The sequence below is a fragment of the Paramisgurnus dabryanus genome, chromosome 12 (assembly GCF_030506205.2).
Source record: "Paramisgurnus dabryanus chromosome 12, PD_genome_1.1, whole genome shotgun sequence".
Lineage (NCBI taxonomy): Eukaryota > Metazoa > Chordata > Actinopteri > Cypriniformes > Cobitidae > Paramisgurnus > Paramisgurnus dabryanus.
In genome coordinates this window covers 4,569,342-4,596,543 of record NC_133348.1, presented here as the reverse complement: position 1 = coordinate 4,596,543, position 27,202 = coordinate 4,569,342, and the positions used below count along the sequence as shown (strand labels likewise).

Genomic DNA, 27,202 nt, shown 5'->3' with positions numbered 1-27,202 from the left:
GATATATATTTAATAGTGCTGGGCATAGATTAATCTAAATTAATCTCATACAAAATTAGAGTAATTTTTTGCATAATATATAAGTTTGTTCTGTGTGTAAATATTATGTATATTTAAACATACATACATATAAATAATCTTTTTATTTATAAATCTTTTTTATTAATATATAAAAATATAAATAAATATATATATACACATGCAAATGTTTCTTAAATAAATACATGAATTTGCGTGTATTTATATAAATATAATAATTACACACAGCACACACTCATAAATTATGCAAAAAAATTACTTTAATTTTGTATAAAATTAATCTAGATTAATCTATGCCCAGCACTAAATATGTATATAAAAATGAAGAAAACACAAGCCTCTTAACACGTTGAGCATGCTGCACCGCGCTATCAAAACACTCCATGTTCTCATTTCCACTCTGCACCACATGCAATGGTGCAATGTTCATTTCCCGCTTTACTCAAGTCTCTGTAGATCTCCGGCGGTCTTTTTCCTGCTAGCTGTTCTTTGCTAAGATGCTCCTCATGTCCGAGAGCACCATGGACCTGTAATTGTGTTCCAGTCCTTCCATGTACTCCAGGTAATTACTCACCCTAAAGCCATGGATCGGTTCTTCCTGCAAGCATACAAAGAGTTCATAAGCATGAGAAAGTCAGTCTAAAAGAAAAAAACTATGTTTCATATAATAACATCTTTAGATCTATGAAAGAAAGTTGGATGATTATCCTACATACAAAGTGGTTGAAAAGATGCAAGATTTTACAGCTTATGAGAATGAACAATTCTGCCAAATCTCACTGACCAGCGAGATGTTCTTCATTATCTGTTTCCCCGTCATTGGCGAATTATCTCGTCAATTAAGAGAAAACATTTAATGAAAAAACGTGTTCCTGATGAGATTTTATGAGTTTATCTGTAATAACGCTATTATCCACTAGATGGCTTATACAAATTTATATAAAAAACTGAAGTAAAAAAAACCTATTTATTAATTTAACACTCCGTGTATGTTTTGATAGTTGAACTCTATAAAAATTACTTTACAAAAATGCAATTATTTCAGCTTTATGCTAAAAAAATGTATTTTTGAAGAAAAATACCCATATTTAAGAGTTTATAAGCAGAATTAAAATAAAGATAGGATGAAACTTTTTTTCGGTTTGTTTGTTTGTTTATTGTTCGTTTAAAAGCAGAGGGTCTGTTCTTTCATTTGATATATTTGTATGTTTATATATTTTTAGAAGAACATTTTCCTGGAAGGCATTTTGTGAAACTTTTGTGAAAATCATAAAATCACGGTGTGATCTATCATGCCTTGTTACCACTGTGCAGGCTGGTGGTGGTGGTGTAATGGTGTGGGGATGTTTTCTTGGCACACTTTAGGCCCCTTAGTTTCAATTGGGAGTCATTTCAATGCCACGGCCTACCTGAGCATTGTTTCCGCCCATATTCATCCCTTCATGACCACCATGTACCCATCCTCTGATGGCTACTCCAGCAGAATAATGCACCATGTTACAAAGCTCGAATCATTTCAATTTGGTTTCTTGAACATGACAATGATTTCACTGTACTAAAATGGCCCCCACAGTCACCAGATCTCAACCCAATAGAGCATCTTCATGCCCTGGATGTGCATCCCACAAATCTCCATCAACTGCAAGATACTATCCTATCAACATTTCTAAAGAATGCTTTCAGCACCTTGTTGAATCAATGCCACGTAGAATTAAGGCAGTTCTGAAGGCGAAAGGGGGTCAAACACAGTATTACTATGGTGTTCCTAATAATCCTTTAGGTGAGTGTATATATATATATATATATATATATTATGTACACTAATAATCGAGTTGCCAACCGTTAACTGAAAGTAAGAATTTATGTCAAAACGTGCCTACAGACATTTCACCCCATTTTTATCCTTAATTTGGAACTAAATGGAACAAAAAAATAACTAAGAAGCTCTACAATAATTGCTTTACCCCACGTCATGTAAAACTAATCCCATCAAATAGGGCTTATGTGAAATGGGATTACACCTTTTTCCTTAAATAAACAATGCTGGCATGTAATGTGGATAAGTAATGTAGTTTATAAACAGCACAACAAACTTTTCTCTATTTATGACAAGTCAGCGGATGAATCTACAGCCTAGAAGTTATGCCTCAAGTTACAAAAGGACACTTCGGTTCACGATGAATATGGAAATTGGGGAAAGGACAATAAAGGTTTATGAGTAGGTTGTGTTAAAAAAACATGCCTGCAGTGTAAGCAGTTTCGGGGTGTAATTGCAGACCACGGCAGTCAATTTGGCAATGAAAAACAATAGATAAACGCAATGCTTTAAAAAACAACAGAAAAACAGATGTCATGCGTTTAAAAACAGAAGGTCTTGCAATGTAATCCGTCTTCAGCAGCCAATGAAATAACAGGCTGATGATTACTCTCCATCACTGCAATATTTAAAGTATATGGTCCTTGAAAAACCCTACATGAGAAAGTAGTTATTGCTAGTGATTGCCTGCCATAACTGAGGTCTCATCGAGGTCTTTGTACTTAAAGAAATAGTTAACTTGAAAATGAAAATTGAAATTGCATGAATTTTTTGTCCACACCGCTGTGGTAACAAAACTACAATATCATCAAACTTTAGCGCTATTAGGAAAACCAATTAGAGCCACGGTGGAAAAAAGTCCAGATGTATTTCCTAAAGCTGAACAAATATATGACTTCCGAGCAAGAACGACCGCCGGTGTGTTTAAAATGAAACAATAAAATGACATATTAATTAGAAGTACCCATTATCTGCAGACGTTAAACTCTTTTACTGCTGACTATTGCTGATAACATTTCTAGAAAAAAAAACCTTAACCGGTTCTGTACAATGCATCAGACTTTTCAAAGTGTTGCAAGTATTCAATAGTTACAGACAATTTCTTTTGAAATCTTGCTTACAAAGGATAAATTTAGTTGAATTTCATTTCGGCTATGTTGAGTTAGAATAACATGAAGATTTTCATTCCCATCTTTAATTTAGATGAAACGCAGATAAGTGGATATGTACAAATCCTCAAAAAGAATTGTCTGAAATGGTTTGTTCTTCCGGACATCAATTCACATACAAGTTTTAGTCTAAAATGCAGCTGCCAGATTGGGTCAAATCACAGTCTTTGTTTAAAGTAAGGCTTTTACACTATTTTTACCAGATGTGTACAGCACTATGGCCAACGACTGTTGTTAAATGGTGCTATATAAAAAACTAAACTAAGTTTTAGAGTTAAAACAAGCACAGTAGTAAAATTATCTTATTTAGGTCAGTCACGTTCCCCAAGTGTATATGTACAGGCACGTCTGGCAAGAAAATATTTAGTTTTGATTTCCCAGCAGGCCAAAAATCATACAACCTACTGACACCACTGACTGTTTAAGAACAAATTAAGGTCTGTTTTGAATAAATTTGACCTGTAAATACTTCTCTATAGGGTTAAAACCGCTTTATATTAGTGTGTATACAATATTTGACCCTCTTTGTAAAATCCAGGTTCAAGTCTGATAATGAAATGATGAGATTGGTGGCATTAAAGTTTGATTTCACAAACTGATTTCAATCATTGACATGACCTTGCTAAATGTATAAGAAATCAAAATTATATTTTCACAAAATGTTCTTTATACTATGTACGGGGTGATCTTTATAAAGTGGTATTCCAGACAGGGATTATCTTAAGCCAGTACTAGGCCTTAGTTTAATTAGGAAATATACCAAACATGCCTTACTTAAAACTTATACCACGGGTCTGTTGAATGCTGTATTCTGATTGGTTAAGAAATGTTCCACGGGTATGCATTATTTTTCTGTAAACGGCACACATAACTTGTCAAATGTCTTAAAAATAGGCACCAGAGCAATGTTTGTGGTAACCGTGGTATAAGCGGAATAAATGACTCCGGTCCTTTGAATTATTTGAAAATTGTGCCGCATTACCACCTTGGGTGTGCATTATTTTCTTATAATTCAATGGCCCGTCGTCAATTATTCCTTACATAACTTGTGTAAATTTTGAGGCAAAACAAAGGGCACTGGTGTATTTTAAGATATTTTTGTGCAAGTTGTTTCCAGTTTGGACAGTTCCTTCATTTAATTTAGTCTAGGACTAGTCTAATCCTTGTCCGGGAAACCGCCCCTATATTATGTACAGGACGTTTTTATGTAGACAACAGTGAAATGACTGGGTCACATAGGTAAAGGCACCTTAAGGAAAACCTGCAGGTCTTGTGTCTGTGTGTGCTGTAGGATTTCCTGCTCCAGATGCCGCAGAGCAGCGACACACATGTACACCTGGTAATCTGGTCCCATGATGATGCATGTGGCTACATAGTGACAGATCTCAGACCAGTCCAAGTAGTTCCAGAAACACTGGCCAAGCCATTGAATACAGATCTGTTTAACAGGTGGAGGAGGAAGAGAAAGAAAGATTATAAATTGAAGAAATGCAATATTTGCATCCTAAATTGGTAACACTTTACAATAAGGTTCATTGGTTTACATTAGTTACCATGAACTAATAATTAACTGCACTTATATAGCTTTTATTAATCTTTGTTAATGTTTATTTCAACAATTACTGATACTTTATTAAAATCTTCTTAACGTTAGTTAATGCACTCAGAACTAACATGAACAAACAATTAAAAGCTAACATTAACAAAGATGAATAAATACTATAACAAATGTATTGCTCATGATTTGTTCATGTTAGGTAATACCTTAACTAATGTTAACTAATTAACCTACATTTTTAAATGATTCAATATTAAACAAAATAAGCAAGAGATCAGTCACAGTCTGATTCAGTCACTGGCAATGATTAGTTAGAAATATATTTTAAACATATAATAAAAACAAACAAACAAAAACTCATTACTTGAATCAGTATTACATATTCTAAGAAAATAAATATCCTCATAACAAGATACATTTACAAACTGAGTACTACATATAACCGTGTTAAACTTGATTTATTTACTTAGAAACTGGTGTTTAATTTAGGATGTTAGGTATTTGTAACTGTACAATGATTTCTGAATCATATAAATGACTCATTAGTATAAATCAATGTCAAATATTGTGAAATTATTGTTGTCTGTAGGCTTCACAGACCTCAATTCAGGTGAAACAATGCTCTTCAGACGATGTCCAATTATTCTGCAGTATCACAGATATCAATCCACTCCTGTACATTCACAACACTTCAACAGGCAATTTATACAGCATCAGTCTCTCTCTCTCTCTCTCTCTCTCTCTCTCTCTCTCTCTCTATTGTCTAGAATTCAAAACACTCTCTTCGGGTGCACAGATATGGACGCCCTCTCTGATAGAGGTGACATTCAATTTCAAACAAGAAAATCTTCTTTCCATCAATTTTTGTCAATACAAAACTAGTTTTTAAACTGAAATAACAACAACACCATTTTAAATCAGTATTTTGTCTTCCCTTTTAAAACACCTACAATTTAAAAGAGATGTTCCTGATTTGATACATTTACGGCAGAATTATCACAAAATGTGATTTTGAGAAAGTAAGTATTCACTACTACTAACTTATTACTAGATATTAGATAATTATTGGTCTTTTTATATTTGAATAATTTACAAAAAAATACTTTTGTTTTGCATCACATTTTTATGGCCATTGAGTATTAAAAGTTAGTTTGACTACAAAAAACTGTTATCCAATCATAGCAGTGGGCGTTTACTTCCAAGTCGTCAATGCGGCTGTCCCATCAAAACGGAGCATTTCTCGAGCCAACCTCAAAACCAGGGTACAAAATGGCCTATTACTTATTGCTTTTGATGTAAAAAACATGCAAACGTCATGAATAGACTCAGACAACAGTAAAAAACAATAAAAACAATATGTACTTATATATTAATATACTGCCCTACAAAGCCAAAGCGCAGTAACTACGCATTTGGTCAAAATTGAGGGTTTAAATGGGCTTTGTGAGATCTTATGTGTCCTGTGACAAAGTCTCCTGGTTCAATTTTGTCCCATATCAGAGAAACATGTGTGCCAAAATTGCAGTAACATGTTTGACTGGCTGGTTTTAAAAACTTTAAAGCAACACTATGTAGTTTCCATGTAAAAATGACTTACAGCTCCCCCATGTGGTTGAAAAGCGCAACAGTGCCTGGTATCAGACACTCTTCTGCAGGCAGGGGGAGGGGAGGGACTGTGTGCTCTACCCTCCACCGCCACTTTCAGAGTGTGCTTGTAGCAGCTAGGAGGCTGCTCAGGTTGCAGCAACAGTACAATTTGTCCAGTTAAAAGTTGTTCTATCAATGAAATAATTTTAGAGACATTATTTAAAGGTAAAAAAACTACATAGTGTTGCTTTAAGGGCATTTTTCTCAGTTTCAGTGTTTACGTAGTTACTGCACTTCGCCTTTTTAGGGCAGTATAGCTGAACATATAAAATACAAAGAAACAAAGTAAAATAAATACATTTTAAATAACATTTAAATATATGCACCCATATTATTATTTAGTCATTTTGTTTCCATTAATCAATTAGATTTATATAGCCTAATCCACAATGCACAATTTCCATTAATAAGCTGATAATAATAATTTTTTACCAGATCCTTCATGGCTAAAGAATGGCATGTGTTGAGGCTGAATAGTTACAGCACTGTTTGGGGGTGATTTTTTGAAACTTGTTATTTTTGTATTTCGGTTTGGAGCTGCAGAAATTCTAGCATTATAAATTCATCTCTCTTTAGGGTATGCAGATTTAACAAGATGCTGAATATCACAACACACATTCTCTAATTTAAAGTCTCAAAGTACCAGAAGAAGACAATTACAATCTGTTTCTGCTGTGTAGTTTTACGGTTTATAAACCGCAAAGTGATTTACTTCTTTTGAGGCTGAGGAACTCTAAAATCTTCCTTCTGACATTATACTGTATATATACAAACAACCCATTTACTATTCTTATATTGAAACACTCCTTAAAGGAATAGTTCACAGAAAAGTAAAAATTCTGTGTTTACTCACCCTAAGGGAGTGTGCACACCAAAGCTTTTTTGTGCTGCTGAAACGCCTGGTGGATGCCAACTGCCAGCTTTATTTCAGCTGGCTTGCTTCAGCTGACGGCTTTGGTTGCTTTTATACTTCTGCTTTGTTTATCAGTCGGTGTACGATGCACGAGTTGGTTGTTGTGATATCTGCCACCCCTCCACTGTGATCGGATGGCTGTTTGAGAGCTGACATTGACGAGCTAAGCTAATCACCCAAAGTTGAATAACTCTCGGTGCTCAGCGCTTAGTGCAGAGAAACTTCAGAGAGCCGGCTTACAGCGCAAAAAAACGCTGCGCTTCCATTGGAAACAATTGAAAACATAAACCGGCCGCAGGCTTAAAAGCTTTGGTGTGCATGCTACCTAAAGTCCAAACCTGTATAACATTCTTTGTTCTGCCGAACACAAAGGAATACATTTTAACAAATGTTTGTAACCAAGCAGATCTGGGGCACCTTTGACTTACATAATAGAAAAACAATAATACTACGGAAGTGAATGGTGCCCGAGATCTGTTTGGTTCTTAAAGGAACACTCCCAGATTTTGGGAATTTAGCTTATTCACCGTATCCCCCAGAGTTAGATAAGTCCAAACATACCTATCTCATTTCGGTGCGTGCTGTAACTCTGTCTGACGCAGCCCCCGCTAGCTTAGCTTAGCACAAAGACTGGAAGTGAATGGGTTTAGCTAGCATACTGCTCCCAATAAGTGACAAAATAACGCGAACATTTTCCTATTTATGTGTTGTGATTTGTATAGTCACACCGTGTACAAATAACAAGGTCGTATGAGACACAGAGATCTTTTAACAGTATACATACTAGGGCTGGGCCGATCCACTTTTTCCATTACCGATACGTTTTCGATACCTGTATTCTGATTATCGACCGATCCCGATCCCGATCCAATACTAGTATTTTTCTTGATCCATTTAGAATTGTGTGTGTATAAACACATAAATATACGCACACATATACACACAAAAAATGTTGCACAAAATCAGGAGAATATAATTTCAAGTGAATTTTTTTTTTAATGAGAAACAAGTTAAAAGAATGTAAGTTTTCTTAAATATTTATTAATTGTTTTTGAGTGGACATACGACTGAGCAAATAAATAGTTCAAGTACATTTTTACTTAATTGCGCAAACTGTCACAACATGAAAGACTTTTTAATCAGATGTTTAAAATACGGCTTTTGTGTGTGTGTGTGTGTGTGTGTGTGTACCTGGTAATTATCACGTTGTGGGGACCAATTGTCCCCACAAAGATAGGAATACCAGTGTTTTTGTGACCTTGTGGGGACATTTTGATGTCCCCATGAGGAAACAAGCTTATAAATCAAACAAGATGATGTTTATTGAAAATCTAAGGTACATGAAAGGTTTTTGTGATGGTTGGGGTTAGGGAATGGGGCAGGTAAGGGGAATAGAATATACAGTTTGTATGGTATAAAATGCATTACGTCTATGGAATGTCCCCACAAAACATGGAAACCAGTGTGTGTGTGTGTGTGTGTGTGTGTGTGTGTGTGTGTGTGTGTGTGTGTGTGTGTGTGTGTGTGTGTGTGTGTGTGTGTGTGTGTGTGGCCGGGTAATTATCACGTTGGGGGGACCAATTGTCCCCACAAAGATAGGAATAGCAGTATTTTTGTGACCTTGTGGGGACATTTTGATGTCCCCATGAGGAAACAAGCTAATAAATCAAACAGAATGATGTTTCTTGAAAATCTAAGGTATCAGACAGTTTCCTGTGATGGTTGGGGTTAGGGAATGGGGCAGGTAAGGGGAATAGAATATACAGTTTGTACAGAATAAAATGCATTACGTCTATGGAATGTCCCCAAAAAACATGGAAACCAGAAAGTGCGTGTGTGTGTGTGTGTGTGTGTGTGTGTGTGTGTGTGTGTGTGTGTGTGTGTGTGTGTGTGTGTGTGTGTGTGTGACATATTTAATTCACGCTACTCCAGTGTATTTACTCGGCGAGCACCAAACCATTCAGTTTTTGTGACCTTAAATATCTTCATATTTGCATTTGTTTTTCGCATAAGGATGTTGAATATATTAGGAAGATTTTGAATATAGTGTATAATAACATTTATGGTGCTTTTATAATAGTTTGACTTTTCTGTAGCATGACAGTAACAACCACAAGTAACGCACAGTATCGGATTTGGATCGGCCCCGTTTTTCCGATACCCGATCCAGCAAAAAAGGCCTGGATCGACCCGGTTTCCAATCCAAAGTATTGGATCGGCCCACCCCTAATACATACTGGGAACTATATTAACAGAAGGCGAAGCACTGCTATTTGGGCGGATTGATTGCTCACAGCACCCGAGAAGCCCCTGGTGAGGAGCAGAGAGTTCGGTCAGAGTTGTGCAAATCACTCCGCCCAAGTAGCAGTGCTTCGCCTTCTGTTAATAAAGTTCCCAGTATGTATACTGTTAAAAGATCTCTGTGTCTCATATCACCTTGTTATTTGTACACGGTGTGACTATAGAAATCACAACACATAAATAAGAAAATGTTTGCGTTATTTTGTCACTTATTGGGAGCAGTATGCTAGCTAAACCCATTCACTTCCAGTCTTTGTGCTAAGCTAAGCTAGCGGGGCTGCGTCAGACAGAGTTACAGCACGCACGGAGATGAGAAAGGTATGTATGGACTTATCTAACTCTAGGCGATACGGTGAATAAGCTAAATTCCCAAAATCTGGGCGTGTTCGTTTAACATATTTCAAATTTGTATTTGTGTTCAGCAGAACAAAGAAATGTATACAGGTTTGGAAAAAACTTTTTTTAAAGTTATTTTTTGGGCCATTTTGGGTGGAGAGAGGGGTATGGGATCGGCAAAGGACCTCGAGCCGGGATTCGCCGGAAGTGCATCTGCACCATATGTCGGAGCACTGTCCATGACACCATCTGCTCCAACAGGTTTGGAAAAACTTTAAAGTGAGTAAATTTTTTGGAGAACTATCCCATTAAATATTAAAAAAAAACCTTATCCAAAACAACACATAAAAAACTCAAGTTGTGTTAAAAGTAACAAAAAAAGTGTTGTTTCAATAATAACACAGAGATGGGTGAATTCTGATGTTTTTAACACATTCATTCTAAGAGTTCAGGCACTATCCAGATAATTCAGATAAATGTATTTTTAGTTATGTCCGTGTAACAAAGAGGTGGAGAACATTTAAAAGTTTAAGAAAAATTTGTCCTAGACTGCTGGACTAAATTTGACAAAAATAGAGGCAGAAACAATATAATATAAATCCTAGAGAGATTGTTCTACAGAGTAATCTGTGCATTTGTCTATAAAGATTCTCATTTATTATTTTACAAGAACGATGTGAAGAGAGCATGCACAGCTTTTGTTTATAAACAATGATGCATGTATGTTCACTCACTTCGCTCTTGCTGTTTGTGGGGAGAAATAATTTACAGGCTTCAAGGTTTCTGGTCTAAATGTTATTTGACTAAACTAAAAACTATTCATACTTTGAATTAGCCTACAAATAACAGTTTTAATTAAAAATCCAATAGTGCCATAAAAATAGTTTTCAGAAAACTGGCTCATACTGATTTTATTATCCTCCATAATTTTTATTTTTAATATTATTATAATTATTTAAATCATTAAAAAAGATTAAATTCAACAGAATTAGAATATAATTATATTTTAAATTTGACAAAAAAAATCCACAATAGCCTGTAAACTTAATAGTATCTTACAGTCACAATACAATATATGATATAATTATCACAAAATTGCATACTGTGTAGATGCACACACAACTCTGTCTATATAGACTTTCCTATCTCACTTTATTTGCAAGGAAAATTAAGAACATTTTTAGACTTAAAATTGTCTTGTATTCTGTTTTGGTTTTTATTTGCATCCATATTTATATCTGTGTAAGCAAGGAATGTTCCATGTGGCTTTTTATGAGCACCTGGCCCTTTAAAGGTCTCTGCATGGCCCTATACTTAAAAATCTTAACATGCCTCCAACATCAATTTCCCCTTGCCAAACAAAAAAGCAAATAACCCCCAATAGCTTTAACACAACATGCTTGTACACCTAACATATTTGAATCTGAAATAGGTAGGTTTCAAATACTACTCTTTACCTTTATAAAGAATGCTATAGGGGTTATTTATGATGAGTGGTAGACCTTAAAACCGCAAACCTTTTTCACACCAGATGAAACTGTCATTTTTGTAAATTACAGGTTTGTCCCCAGGCTGCTTTGGAATAAGGGCTCCTAGACATCCTAAAAATTCAGTACTTTTGTACATAACAGGTTTGTCCCTGTTTGACCCAACGCTGGGTTGAAAATAACAAATCATTTTATTCAGAAATGCCAATCACATCATCTGATTGTTTAGCAACACTGGCATTTTGTGATTAATTTTAAATATAAAACAACAATATGCAAAAAACACTTTTTTTAAATACAACACCTGAGAGGGAGTAAAGCCAGACATCCTAAAGGCAGAGAAGACCAGAGGAACCTCAGCATTCAGTAACATCTCAACATAGTGAGCAGTGCAGGAGTAGATGGGATGAATACCTGACTGAGCGATCTCTATAGGAAGGTGCACCTACAACAAACACACACACACACACACACACACACACACACACACACACACACACACACACACACACACACACACACACACACACACACACACACACACACACACACACACACACACAAAACATATGTATAACTAAACTTTCATATAATTAACAATTTAAAGGGATAGTGTGCTTAAAAATGAAGAATTGGTTCTCATGTCATTTCAAACCCATCAGATAACTAGTGATGCACCAATGTATAGGCTGGTGATATGTATTGGCCAATTTTTTATGAATTTGAAACCATCGCATATCGGCAATAGCACATGAAAGGCTGATAACGATTGTTCATTAATTAATTATTATATACTAAATAGTAAGGGACCCAATACTGACCCTTGTGGAACACCGGTATGAACAGAGTCGACTTATAAAAGTGTTTAATATCGACATGGGCCAATAGTTGTCTGTTTAAATCTGTTTAAAATATATATATATCATATCGTCCATCCCTACATATAACACTGTTGGCATCAAAAGAAGATGATCTTCAAGCAATATGAACTATTTTGTTGAGGGTTTTCATTTTTTTGCAAAAAGCATTTAAATTCACCACTTTCATTTAAAAAGCAATAACTTGAACATTATGCAAATATGTAATTTTTTTGTTTTAGGAAGAAAGGAGCAACATGACAGTAAACTTATTTATGGGGATGCTGAATGTCCTGGATCAGAGTCCTGCGTGGGTCCTGTTTGACAAACCAGCACCCGTAGTTATTAACAGAACACCTGACCCGTTTTCCAACATTTAATTCCATACCCGCCCCGGCCCGTTTGACAGAGATCGCAACCCAGTCTTATTATTCCATCTGTTACATCAAATATTAACTGTTTACCCATCCCGCACGCAAGACTCTGTCCTGGATATCACACAAAGCAACAGACAGCAATCTGTGTTTCAATTGAAGGCAGCATCAGAGAAAACCTATGCTAATGACACAGCCAACATGTTACTGGCTGTCTAATGTGTGAGATTGTGTGACTTTTCTTTTAATTGTCACCATTGTCTTTCTCTGAAGGCCTCGGCTGACTGATTTACATCCATTGCCACACTGACAGCACAGAAATATGAAACTGTAATCAGACAAACTCCTGTGTGTGGCGCATTATCATTTCCCCCACATATTTCCACAGCTGAAACTCTATTAACTGAGCTCTGTTTACCATCCGCTGCTCCGAGATTACTCCATCCAAATTTTATAGGGACCACTATAATGACTACGCCAGAGTAATATCATATTCAACATTTCCTCCTAGTATTAAGGCTCTTCTTATGCACATAGAGATTAGAAAGATATTGGCTCAGTTTTGTTTGTGGCACGGAGATATGGAAGGTACACTACCATATAAATCCATAACATCATTAAACAGGGAAGGATAAGGCCATGGGATATAAATTTATATACTGTATACTGTGCAGCATAGTGGTAGAAAAATGTCAGCTGGTTGAGACTTTGCTATACATTTACACTACGGTACTGTTAATATAGGAGGATATGTCCCAAATAAGTTGATGAAGATGATGGTTTTAGGCAGTGAGTTAACCCAAATGAGCTGTTTGCAACTCGCCACATTACCATAGTACAATCATTTACAACAGAGAGGTGTACGCAACTGTTAACAGTTTACAAAATTCCAGGCTAAGCTCGAGACATTTTAATGTATGCTGTGTGCTATTTGTTGCTCCAGTTTTGACAAGCGCTTCCCTGGCTGCATGTAATGAATGTTGACAAGAAAGAAAAAGAGATTTTACAGCGAGTGGGAAAGATAGGAGGGCTTAGAAATGTAAAACAAAGGCCATACTAATAGATCAGGCAGTAACTCACAGAGCTGTGCAGTCTCGGGGGCCACAGGAAGGCAGACGGCAGCAGACGGGAGAAACGTAGGAGCAGACTAAGAGAACGACCCACGTCACCGTGCATGAGCAGAAAGACCGTGGAGGCAAACCAATCGTGACCTGGATAACCACCCTGAAAATAGGCTGCCACATGGGTCAAGGAATCTTCAATACATACGTCTGATTCAAATGCAATCAATGATGTAATGCAGATAAGAATGACCACAAAATGTATTTGGACAGTGAACTATACTTTAAAACGTATTGATGTCATGACATTATCCTTAGGGCTTCAACTAACGATTATTTTCATAATCTATTAATCGGACTGTTATTTTTTTCGAGGGCAAGGCCTTTCAGGACATTTAAAGGGACATTCCACTTTTTTTGAAAATATGCTCATTTTCCAGCTACCCTAGAGTTAAGCATTTGATTTTTACCGTTCTGGAATCCATTCAGCTGATCTCCGGGTCTTGCGCTAGCACTTTTAGCTTAGCTTAGCATAATCCATAGATCTAATTAGACCATTAGCATCTCGCTCAAAAATACGTTTTGATATTTTTCCTATTTAAAACAACTTCTGAAGTTACATCGTGTACTAAGACCGACGGAAAATTAAAAGTTGCGATTTTCTAGGCAGATATGGCTAGGAACTATACTCTCATTCTGGCGTAATAATCAAGGACTTTGGTGCTATAACATGGCTTCTGGAGGCGCAATGATATTATGCACTGCCCGAAAATAGTACCCCTTAGTGACTTTCAATGGCAGGGGACTATTTTCAGCTGCTGCGTAGCAAAGTCCTTGATTATTATGCCAGAATGAGAGTATAGTACCTAGCCATATCTGCCTAGAAAATCGCAACTTTAAATTTTCCGTCGGTCTTAGAACACGATGTAACTACAGAAGAGTCAAGTTTTAAATAGGAAAAATATCAAAACCCTTTGGTTATTTTTTAGCGTGATGCTAATGGTCTAATCAGATTCAATGGATTGTGCTAAGCTATGCTAAAAGTGGTACGCCAGACCCGGAGATCAGCTGAATAGATTCCAAAACGGTAAGAATCAAATGTTTAACTCTAGGGGAGCTGGAAAATGAGCATATTTTCAAAAAAGTGGAATGTCCCTTTAAGTAATTTTTACAAACATACCTTACAAAAAACATTACTGGTGTGCATCTTGAGACTAAACAATGCAACTTATATATTTCTAGATATGTCAGTACAAGCTGCTGTCAGTCGAGACAACATAAACATGCATTTTAGTCTTGGACTAAACCGCCCATATAAACGTGCAGCTTCCACAGCATAAAGCACACAAGCATTTGCTGTCCAAAACCACGGTGGTGCGGAAGCATGTGATGTCACAGACAAACTTTTCATTAGTTGACAACTATTTTCATAATCGATTATTATCTATTAGTTGTTGCAGCCCTCACGACACGCAGAAACAAACACTTGTCAAGCAGCCAAACTGGCACAGTTATGCACTGCCGATAATCTCAAAACCAAATACTAACTGGGCAAAATATCACCACATCTACAGTATTACCAATAATGTTAAAAAAGTGTACCTTTACCCGTAGAGAAAAAATCTAATTTGTTTATCAACCATAAACAAATCTGAAGTAGCAATAAATATAATGAAAAATTCATTGCTGTAAGGGTAACTCTGTGTTAAAATTCAGTTAAATATCAGAATGCACGTACTACGATGTGTCACAACCATCATTGGATTACCAGAGAAGCAAGAGCAGGATACAGAGGTCAGAGGTCACGTTGATCCGCTGTTGAGAGAGAAACTCTTGACAGTGCTTGAGTAGGAGACACAGATCCTGCTCTGAATCATCACGCAATAGCTTCAGGAACTTGCCGTACCTACACAAACACACATAAATATACGCACCTGTCTTTTGTAAGGCTATTTATTCTAATATTCTATTCAATAAGACCTTGCTTAACAAAAGTGAACAGACACTGTTAAAATGACTTGCGTAACAACAACTTGTGAACATTTACATAATTAGAACTTTCTCCGAGCATTATTTCCAGACTAATAAGAACAAATATCTCTATTGAATTAAAGTCTGTTTTATCACACATTTACAGTCTCTCACTGAGAAGCACAGCACCAAATGAGGGTTACAGAGACTTGCAATTACCCAAATGTGCTGTGCACTATAATGCATCGCCTGATTACAGTCATTGCCTAGATTGCCTAAAGACAAAATATCTAAATGGGTTCATATTGAGTTTAACTAGTGCGCTGACATAGCACACAACACAATTGCCTTTTAGTGAAGCTCTGTAAGCTCTGTAAACTTGATGAATATATATCCTTTTCTTAATCAAGACTTGTTTTCTTTTAGTTAAAACACCTAAAAATAAACAAAGAGCTCAGACGCAAAAGCCGCGAAATGCCACCTCCGTCAAAAATGAGATAATTATATTAACCGAATGCTCTCAGCACGTATTGTACATTGAGTGCGTTTACATGCACAGTCTTACGCCGATTATGCTTACTAAACTGATAACACGTGGGGTCATGTAAACGCGTAAAGCGTTTTTCTTTAATCGGGGAAAGCCCATAAACAGCGTAAGCAAAAACTGATCGGCACAGGTAGTTTTTTGCTCATTACTCTGATTTCGCGTGGCATGTAAACACCTTAACCGGCTTTCTCACGGTTTTGTCCATGTGCGCATGTCTCCGCGTATGAAAGATAAACGTCACACGCGGAAGTAAGCGCAAAGTAACGCATAAAAGTCTCCGCTTTACTAAAGCAGTTGGCAGAGAAACTATGAAAATAGAAGCTTATGTTACATTTACTGGTTCTGTAGAAGAGATACAACAGTACAGCTTAAGACAGATATGCCGTTGGCTTTTTGATCGACTATTATGTACTACAGGTGGTGACGTCACTGCCTGCGAGAAAACGGATAATTCTCCAAGTACCATGTAAACGCAGTTGTCTGCATAGCCGGTTTATTGATTTGCATGTAAACGCATGAAAACAGTTTTCTATAATAAGCAGATTTTTGAGTTATCCGCTTATTCTGTGTATGTAAACGCACTCATTTATTGAATACTTTAGCTTCAAATCCACATAATCCCAGTCTCAGTCTCTATTTTACTATGTTCTAACCTCAACTTAGACAAATAAATACATACCCATCTTTATTCAATGCATGCACTTAATCTTTGTACAGCGCGTCGTAATGTGATAGCATTTAGCCTAGCCCCATTCATTCCTTAGGATCCAAACAGGGATGAATTTAGAAGCCACCAAACACTTGCATGTGTTTTCCCTATTTAAAGATTGTTACATCTACTTGTGTATATTTACAGTAAATGAGAAGAAAATTATCTCAGTGCAAAACAACAACAACATCAAAAACATATTAAATACAAGACAGCTTGCCTCTAGGATAAGGATGGTTTGTGCCGGCCAACATGTTTGTGATATAGTTTAAATTACCAATAAAAGTAATGTGCTCTTCAATTTTTAATATACTTTTTTTTTTTTAAATCTGAGAAATACTAATATCTTATGCAGTGCTGCTTTTCATCTCAAGTACATTTATCTTAATTTTTAGATACTTTACTTAAGAAAAAAAAGAAGGCTAATTAAAAACTCATTATGAATTCCTTCTGCAAAAATCATACAGTATACTGTAAAGCGGCATTTTGTTTATGGGATACAAAACAAAATACAAATTAAGAAAGATTATTTTAAACTGTATGAGGGTTTTCTCCAATTGTTGCAATGTTTTAAATGGTGTTCAGCTGAAGATTTGAATGTCTGGTGATTACCTGAGCGAGATCCCCACACCTAACTGCTCCACGGATGACAAGCTCTTGCTCTTAACACTGTGGTCCACTACTAAAACCCAAACCCCCACAAAAAAAAGAGAGAAATTATTTTACATTTACATCTCATCCACAAAGTTAAATGTAAAAAAACAACAACAGAGTAGTTAGGAAGCATTGCAATATGTGTTTTGAATAATACATTTCAACTGAGCATTGGCTAACCCACAAATCATCATCAGCTGTGCAATCTAAATTTATCATGATTCACAATGCCCTTAATTGAGTAAATGCCCCTGGTGAGAGTGAAATGAGCCGGTTTATATAATTATGTGGCCGTTCCTCCATCCTCATTAATACCAAAACAATGTCAGGCTTGTAATGATGACATAATGTTGATGGATGTCCGCCTTATGCAGGGACAGGTCCTGATTGGCTGACGAACTAACCAGTAAGAGAGCCATGGTTCCTAACATCAGTCAGTGGTTATGACATGAAAGGCTAAGTGAGATGAAGCATGTGTGCTGTGATGGCTCGATCCGGACACTCAGGTAAATGAGAGGGGAGGGTATAGATAAAGCACCAGGGGATGTGTATGCTACATTTACATTTATTAAATTAGCAGATGCTTTTATCCAAAGCAACTTAAATGAGATGGCATTTAACATTTTGTCTATCCTACACTGTCAGAAAAATATAAATACAAGAAATCAGAACATTTAAGTGTACAAGTTGAGTCATAATAAATAAAGTGAAATGACACAGGAAATAAGTACTGAACATACTTTATTTAATACTTTGATGTATCAAATACTTATTTTCCCTGCTGTATTTGGTTCATATTTTGACCATTGCTAAAGCAATTGTGCCAAAATGTGACCAAAAGATAATACTTTTTCTCATGGTCCACCACAAAGCTATACAGTACACAAATAAAGTCCTATAGGCCTCATACACACTGCAAACTTTCGGGAGTGACAAGTGCATAGCGTTTTTTAACTGTTTATGGCTTTTGGCTGATGAAGCGATCAAGTTTTTGGTGTTATTAAAGTGTGAAGGTGCCGGTCCCAATATTTTGATCTTTGAGGTAAAGCATTAGGATTTATTTCGGTTTATTATTGGATTTGTCTTGTTCGCTGTTTTTTCCCAAAAGATCTTGCAACACTAGTCATCAAATGCTCATGCCTCTGTCATTGTCCTGCACTGCACATACAGAAGACTTTTTCCATTTCTAGGCATTTATTTTTTTCAGAAGAGAGATCTGTAATGTCTATGATGCACGTTTAAACACTTTATTAACTATATGTTGTTCAGTTCGGTTATGTACACACTATGCAGAGTTTCTGTAAATGCGGTTGTCACTACCTGCATTTTGCAGGAGTTAATACGGTTGTAAAATGTGGTTGTCAGTCCCATAAATTACTGAGCTGTGTGTGTGCCGAACAGGATTAAGCATTAAAAGGTAAAGTGACAACCAAATTAATATGCACTGTGTACGGGACAATAGATTTTTGTGTTTTGTTTTGCAATTTGTGTATTATTTTCCTACCTAAATTTCAGCCTATTGTATTGTTTTATATTTGTGTGCAAATCAAATGGCATTAACACACACTATCAAATTTTCTAACAGACTAATAGTACAAACACACAACTGAGATATTTGGCATTAAACTAAAAGTTTACCATTCCAACTCAAAGTTCCTTATATAAAGCAGTTTTGTAAAAATATTACAGTAAATGTTTCAGTAAAGTGTTTTATTCATACCATGGAGGCAAATATAAAGAAAAATAATCATGATTATAAAACGCTGATAATAAATCTTAAAACAATAATGGTTTAAGAAAGCTGATCATTTTTCTTCTGGATTAGTCATATTAAAAAGGCTCAGCCCTGTAGATTTTTCTCGCAGCTGGGATTTAGAAAAAAAGAGCACAACCAATATTGTTTCTCGGAATCATTATATTTAATGAATGAAAACCCAAAGAGCCTCAATTATTTGCTAAATAATTCCATTTGTGGGAACAGAAGACAGATGAATGTCTTCTACAATGAGTGCGTTTACATGCACAGTCTTACACTGATTATGCTTAATAAACTGATAATGTGTGAGGTCATGTAAATGAGTAAAACGGTTTTCTTTTATCGTGGAAAGCCCATAAACGGTATAAGCTAAAACTGATCGGCACAGGTAGATTTTTGCTCATTACCTTGATTTCATGTTGCATGTAAACACCTTAACCAGCTTTCTCGCAGTTTTGTTCATATGCATGGAATTAAACACAAAGTAAAGCATAATAGCTGCGCTCGACTCAAGCGGTTAGCAAAAAAAGCGCGAAAATAAAAGCTCACGTTACATTTACAGGTTCTGCAGACATTATAAGAGATACAACACAATAGCTTAAGACAGATTTCCCCTGTTATACTCACAAACCTACATCAAAACTAGGTAAGGTAAAAGAAAAGAAAACCAGGACTACATAAAAGTTCACTTGCAATAAGAATAAACATAATTTTGGGCCACCCACCATGTGTTGTGAATTATTGCCTGTCGAGAGCAATCAGAACCATAATGTGCACTCTTGTGTTGCTCTTAAAGCTTTCTTCTGGCCTTCGGAAATGAATAAAATCTCTTCTAGATATAGAAAACATCTTGTATCAAGTGCTTTTGACTGACCTTTATATTCTGCAGGTGGAAAGAAGCAGTCAGTGGATGAAGATGAGAGATGCAAGACGACCCTCTCAAGAAGATCAGCGAGCACTGAGATCAAATAGAAGAAAAGATCTTACTCAACAAAATAAAGAACGAGAGCCCTAATCACACAAAGCCTGGATGCCAGATATATAAAAGGAACTTCTTGAGCTATTGAGTTTTAAATAGAGTTACTATTGGGAAGAATGCTTAAAATCTCATTTCCTAAGTGCTGTACAGGACTTAGTTTAGGCGATTCGTCCTGTTTATCTACTTAGTCTAATATTCAGCCCAGGAAATCACTATGAAAAGTAAACTAGGAGAGTTCATAACTCAGCAGATAGAATGAGAAAAGATCCAATCTTGAATAAGTTTCTGTTACACAAAAACAATTTAATTAAAGTAGCCTAACGTGTGTTTAACATGAGATAACATGTTAACAAAGGTAACAGCATAGATTAAGACTTGGCCATTTTCAAACCATGTCAGTAAAAATATTATTTATTTAAAGCATACTGTTAATCCAATAAAACATAACATGTTTTAACCATTTTTTTTTTGTCTTAATTTGGCAACAACACTCTCTGTGTTTCAGCAAATGGAATCATTTTTGGTGACAAATCTTATATTAACACATAAGAAAATGCTTGGAAATTTACTACCGTTTGGTGTTGTTAGTGGACAAAAAAATACTACCAAATGTTTATAAAAATTCCATGATTTTAACTCTTTAATTTACAAGTTTATAAGTGTGTTCACTGATTTGGGGAAAAACACACAAAATGACAGATTTTCAATATAATAATAGTACCCTATTATTATGCAGTACTGTGCAAAAGTCTTAGGCCACCATCACCAGCTTTGTTGTTTTAGCAAAGTTTTAAGGTCCATCCATATTTAAGTTTTAATATATTTTAAGATACAAACAGAAAATATGGAGACAAAATAAATTAACAAAACAATTAACAGAACTCAATGTCTACTTCAGGCATCAGTCAGTATTTAGTGTGACCTCTCTTGGCACTAAACACATCTTGAGCTTTTTTGAGGAGACTGAAGTCCTGAAGTCATACTATTAAAATTATAAATTAGGATTTAATTTAATTTAGGTTTCAGAGATCCTGCAGCTGCCTGCTATTGCTCAAGTGGAAGGTGAGTTTACCTAAATACTTGACACCTTTTTTTTTAGTTTTTAATTCTACATGCACATTTCCTGTATTTTCTGTTTGTATTTTAATAAATAGACTGAGAAATAATTATATATGATCACTATAACATTGCAAAAACAACAAATCTAATTGCAGCATGGTGGCCTAAGACTTTTGCACATTATATATACAGTACGTATATATATTCCCAAACAAATAATATATGGGATATATCATATAGAAGAGTTGAGTGTCTGCCTTTTTTTACTTTGAAGGAAAAAAAACCTTAGCCACTCATTCCCTGAAGACTTAGAAGTGTCATCAATAAAATTCACAGAGTCCTCTCTTTCCAAAGCCCAATATGATATAGTGGGATCACAGGAGTCCTGTTTAAAGATTTGATTTTGATTTTCTTCTCACAGTATCTCTTTAAATAAACAAAAATTTTAGGATGAGATTGACACAGCTGGCTGAGAAGTTCAGAGAGAGTTGAATGTAGATCATACCATATCCAGCGAGAGCATGTGATTTCGATGCCATGATCTTGCAGAACTGTCTTCTACAATCCTCTATCCAGTCCCTGTCCGTCTCTTTAGAGGATGCCAGAAGAGCACTGATCTCAGGCTCTGAAAGGAAAAGCACAAGATGTCAATTACTGAGTACACGTCGCTCTCAAAGTCAGTTTTTGTGACACTTCAAAATGCCTCTGTCATTTTAAAGGCCAACTACAGTTATATAGTAGATAATTATGAGCCAATATTCCATAGCAAACTTAATAAACATCTGAAGACATGAGACATCCGCCATTGAAATACTTAATAAGCCTGCAAACATGTGCCGCTTATTTCTTAAAGAAAAGTCTTTGCAAGCTGTTAAGAACCCGCATTCCCGATTTACTTAGCCGGAGACATCTGTCACTTTGTAATAAAGATGTATTGCTGTGACAAGAGGAGTAATGAGTCTTTTTCGTGACGGAAAAAAATTGTACCTGACTGATGAATAAAATATTTTAGACCCACAGAAAACCCTTTAAATTGGGAATTTAACTGCAAAATAAGAAGTTATAAATCGTTGTATAAGCCTTAAATACATTTTCAGAAAAAGAGTAAAAACAATTTAGCACACTGTATTTCAATGCAATTTTTTTTTTTAATGCAGCATAATTAAATGTATCATTTAAAATATATTTTACGCTAGTTAAATATAGATTTAAGGACTGGATTGAAGGGTGTTTTTCTCAAGCGATACTGCCTTTCTGCGTGACATGACATGAAAATAAACAATTTTATTAGCAGGCCCAGTTTACTCCAAAAGTGAGAAATATTTCTTTGGGTTCTTACCCTGTTTAGTACGGACAGTTTTGGGCATGTCGAGGATGTAATTCTTGGGTAGAGGGTAGGAGGACACCATCGGCCATGGATAAGGATCATTCCCCTGTGAGATGGATGGGTCATTATGCATTCAATACAGATTAAACACAATTACATTCCTCACTGCAATAGTTAATATCCATTAAAAACTTTAATTTGATGCTAAGAGTAACAAGACAACTGAAAAGCAAAAGAATAACAAACAGGGGGCTTAATTTGTTTTCCAGCAATGTGAATTAAATAAAAAAGAAACAGAAAAGAAAATCAGAAATAATGCTTTATTTTTGTTATAAATAAAGTAATGAGTCATAATTCAAAGCTTCGTCTCCTTCTGCCATTAATGTCATATTTAGTCATAAAAAGGTGGGGTAAGCGATTTCTGGTAACCGTGTTGATGTTTAAAATCACCAAAACAAACACGCCCCTACCTTAATAGGATTTGGACCCTCTTTTGATACACCTGCCACACACGTAGGCAACCAAGGCAACAATGTCATAAATGAGTAAAAGCAATGTACATTACTACGGTAATGCAGGTCGAATGTGTTTTGGTAGTACTTTACTGTGTGTTATAATGTATAAATGGTTTTACTCCGTTTGATGTGGAAGGCGACGTTAAACACCCGGCACAAGAGGAAGAGGTCGGTTAGCGCAGACAAATGTCTGCAGGAGATATACTGTAGATCGCATGTACATGCATGCTACAGGCTCAAAGACTCGCAGTAGCGCAAGTAAGTGTCCTTGCTTGATTTAAATTTTTCACCAGTATTTGCTTATCCTAGAGGTTTGATAGATCTGAGCGCTCTCTTCTCCACGTCATTAGTAGACACGCCCCTTACTGCTGATTGACTACAAGTGTGTTTTGCTACTCGGCATGACTAACTTTTTCAAAGCGTTTTTTTTTTATATTGCATACTCCACCTTTAATCACCCTTTCACATTATGCACCAATAGCCTTTTTCTTAGCCATAATGATGGTTCATCCATAAAGATGTCATTTCAACACTATGAGCAATTATTTTTTATATTTTGCATCAAATAAACTAAATATCATATATATCAGAATGCATTAGTGGTGATGTGCTGCTTGCACCTCATCAAATCTGCAGAAAAAAAACTCTTGACTAGATAAGGTTCAGAATTCAAAGCTGATACTTGATACCCTGTTTGTCTTTTCCTAAAAGAATTTGTAATGCATATAAATTCAAACATTATGCAGGGAACAATCACAATGCATGCAAAAATTTCATAATCTGTTCATTCTGTTAACAGATTCAATCTCACTTTACTGCCTTTTTGTAATCTTATGATGCAACATTTGATGTTTCCTTTTGTTAAATTAAACAATGTTAACCACGTAATTAAATTAATTGTGAATTATGTTTCTTCGTATGTAATAAAAAGTGGCCTTTTACACAAAGTGAGACTTTCGGTGCAAGCCTTAAGCCCGGTACACAACAAGTCGATGGTCAGAGGTCAGGCAGGTTCTGAGCATCATCTGACTCAATTTTATTGGTGTTCGGCACCGACCGCTAAAGTAAGTCACCATAACCTTTTTTTGTCCGATTTATCATGTCAAATCGGTTGTGGCGCTTGTCTAGGAGTCGAATCATTCTGCATATACAACCAGTGCACAAGAAGAAAAACAGAAATGATGAAGAGGGGGAACGCACAGAGCGCTAATCTCATTTTTTCACCTATCATTCTACGTGAATATTTTTAAAAGATAAATTTATTATGGCTCATAAGACATCACAAATCCGTCTGTGGTGAGCGAGAGTTGCTTTGTTTATGTTTTGTATCACAGCGGTCAGCTTTCTGGTTTTCTGGTGGTGAACCTAATGAACACAAACTACTGCGCAGAATGAATGTGCTACTTGGCAGCCGTCCGTTCAGTGTGCCAGGGCAACTTTGGACTCAGACGCAGCCAGCATGGGGCAATGTGAGCTGACCTCACAGTCGGCGCTATTTTGCTGGCATCAGTTTTGGTGTGTCCCTACCTTTATACTTCATCTGTATGATCAGTGTGGAAGCAGATAAGGTAAGATAAGATGCACTCACCTTTTGCAGGGCTCGGGGAGGAAGTTTCCTCTCAGAGGGGCCACCGACTGCACCGATTCTAACCAGGATGTGGTTTCTTTCCACAGACAGCCCATCAATGATAAACTCCCTAGGAATAATTACAGTAAGGCAGTATAAATAAGCAATCAATAACCATAGTGTATATAAATACTGTACACACAAATACACATATATATTAACTTCTGGTACAGTATTAAAGAAATTAAATTAGCATTTTAGATGGGGATCAGATTATCATAACACCATATTATGCTGCTGTTTATTCGAGCTTATATTATATTAGTAACACTTAAGGCAATTTTTTCTTATATTTGGTACTTAATTTTACTTAAATCTGAACTGTGCATAATAAAATGCAACTTTTTTATAATCGGTTTTAGAAAGTAACTATTATGCTGTCCATTTATGTGTGTTGTGTTAAACTACAGTGAAGTCATAGATGACCACCCACCCTTCACCAGAGGGCGGCTCTGTCACGTTATCCCTTAGACCCTGTAGCAGTAACTCGGAGACATTGAACTGAGACTCCAAAAGAAGAAAAGTATCCAGGTTACAGCACAGTACGCTGAGGAGCCTGGAGAGAGAACAAGTGTTTAATCACCAACAAACATCTCACAAGCAAAAAATCAGCATGAAATGAAAGTTTGATTTATATAATAATGCTTTTTCACAACTCAAGGTCGCATTGCGCATTAATAATGATTTTAAAACACGCAGTTGAAACAAAATAAAGCTTGTCAGATGAACAGTAAAAACTATTTGTGTGACTATTGTATAGTCTATTCTGTATTTGTTTATTCTGATTACATTTATTTTGGTACCTGCTTGATTCTGTAATTATCAAAACTTCACATCACAATATTTTTTTGACAGCCATCACTCTGTTAAGTGTTATGTTTACACCTTAGATTGGTATAATGAATCGTGATTACTTTTCTTCTTCTGCACCTCATCACAATTAAGGCCTGTTCACAAAAAATAACTATAAACATACCTATAAAGTAAAAAAAAAAAATTCAACATAAGAGCGGACTCCACAGTAATTTTTCAGCTGATGAATAATTAAGCACAGACAGCCAATCCTTTCAAATTTAAAGTGCTCGCATATTTAACAAGTGAAACGGCAGCATGAGTTCAGAATAAGCTAAAGTAGATAAAAGTTTGAGATATCAAACAAGTGCCAGTTACACTAATGGAGAACATTAACGCTTAACTCATCTGTGGAAATGCAGTGACACACCATGAAAACCAGCACGGAAGATGTCATAACTAATCAATCATGAAATCCTGCACTAGACCAATGGGATGAAGATAATCTGTATGATTAGTGAGTGCAGAACGGTGACATTGCCGCGTATATATCAGTTCTGGAGAAGCCACAATGTCTGAGCTGCTGGAATTGTGAGGTGACTCTAATTCTTCTGTCTAATGGATTCTAATGATGTGATTCAAAGCGGCAAAGCAGATCACAGAGGATTTTCAATGCAGACATTACATCACACTGTACTGTGACCGAATCAGTGCGGCATCAGCGGTTTATTTGCAGATAAACAGTAAGAGCGTAACAAAGAACACTGTGCCAATGTCATTGAGGGACGATAAAAATGCTGCGACTTGACAGTTCCTTTCAAAATAAAGTAAAATATTTCAAAATAGAGAACTGAAACGGAAAGAATTTTGCCAGTCTGATATTTGTTATAAACTAGTGCTGGGCAAAGATTAATCTAGATTAGTCTCATACAAAATAAAAGTAATTTTTACATAATATATGAGTTTGTGCTGTGTGTAATTATTATGTATATATAAATAAACACACATTCATGTATGTATTTAAGAAACATTTACATACATACATACATACATACATACACACACACACACACACACACACACACACACACACACACACACACACACACACACACACACACACACACACACATATATATTTATTTATTTATATATTCTATATTATATATAAATAAAAAAGATATATATATAAAAACATTTCTTAAATGTGTATATATATGTATATGTGTGGTTAAATATACATAATATTTAGACACAGCACAAACTCATATATTATGCAAAAAATACTTTTATTTTGTATGAGATTAATCTAGATTAATCTATGCCCAGCCCTATTATAAACAACTTGAGTAATAATAATAAGCCTTTGATGCGCGACAAGCACTTAGGTTTTTTATTAAACTGAAAACGTATATTTTAAAATAAATATTTAATAATTACTGAAAGTTTAAAATTAAAATAAATACAGGCTTTTATTTTGCCAAGAAAGATCAAACAGGCAAGTAAGAACCCAACTTTTTTTTTAAACTTTAGCAATACTGCATGGTCTCAAATCTGACACCAGGTGGCGATTTAACAATAACCATACCATTACAAACAGTTAAACTGAAGGACCTAAGTGTTACCATAACTTGGGGGTTCCCAAACTTTTAATTTCATGACTCATTTAAAGTCGCTATAAAACCGAAGTATTGATTGCCTAATTTAC

The 27,202-nt window shown here is 35.7% G+C and overlaps 1 protein-coding gene across 2 annotated transcripts in view; it reads right to left on the bottom strand.

The window, feature by feature from the left end:
• Window positions 1–340: 340 nt before the first annotated feature.
• tbc1d32 (TBC1 domain family, member 32) overlaps window positions 341–27,202 on the bottom strand; it is a 48,421-nt gene continuing 21,559 nt past the window's right edge. For both annotated transcript variants that reach the window (XM_065256243.2, XM_065256244.2), the window contains exons 24-34: window positions 25,136–25,258; window positions 24,664–24,772; window positions 22,573–22,666; window positions 21,739–21,858; window positions 20,070–20,153; window positions 17,398–17,467; window positions 15,349–15,464; window positions 13,578–13,732; window positions 11,571–11,711; window positions 4,274–4,462; window positions 341–637 (exon numbers count right to left, since the gene is read on the bottom strand). In XM_065256243.2, the coding sequence (XP_065112315.2) occupies window positions 518–637; window positions 4,274–4,462; window positions 11,571–11,711; window positions 13,578–13,732; window positions 15,349–15,464; window positions 17,398–17,467; window positions 20,070–20,153; window positions 21,739–21,858; window positions 22,573–22,666; window positions 24,664–24,772; window positions 25,136–25,258 (1,321 nt within the window). In that variant the 3' untranslated portion in view covers window positions 341–517. The remainder of the gene's footprint in view (window positions 638–4,273; window positions 4,463–11,570; window positions 11,712–13,577; window positions 13,733–15,348; window positions 15,465–17,397; window positions 17,468–20,069; window positions 20,154–21,738; window positions 21,859–22,572; window positions 22,667–24,663; window positions 24,773–25,135; window positions 25,259–27,202) is intronic.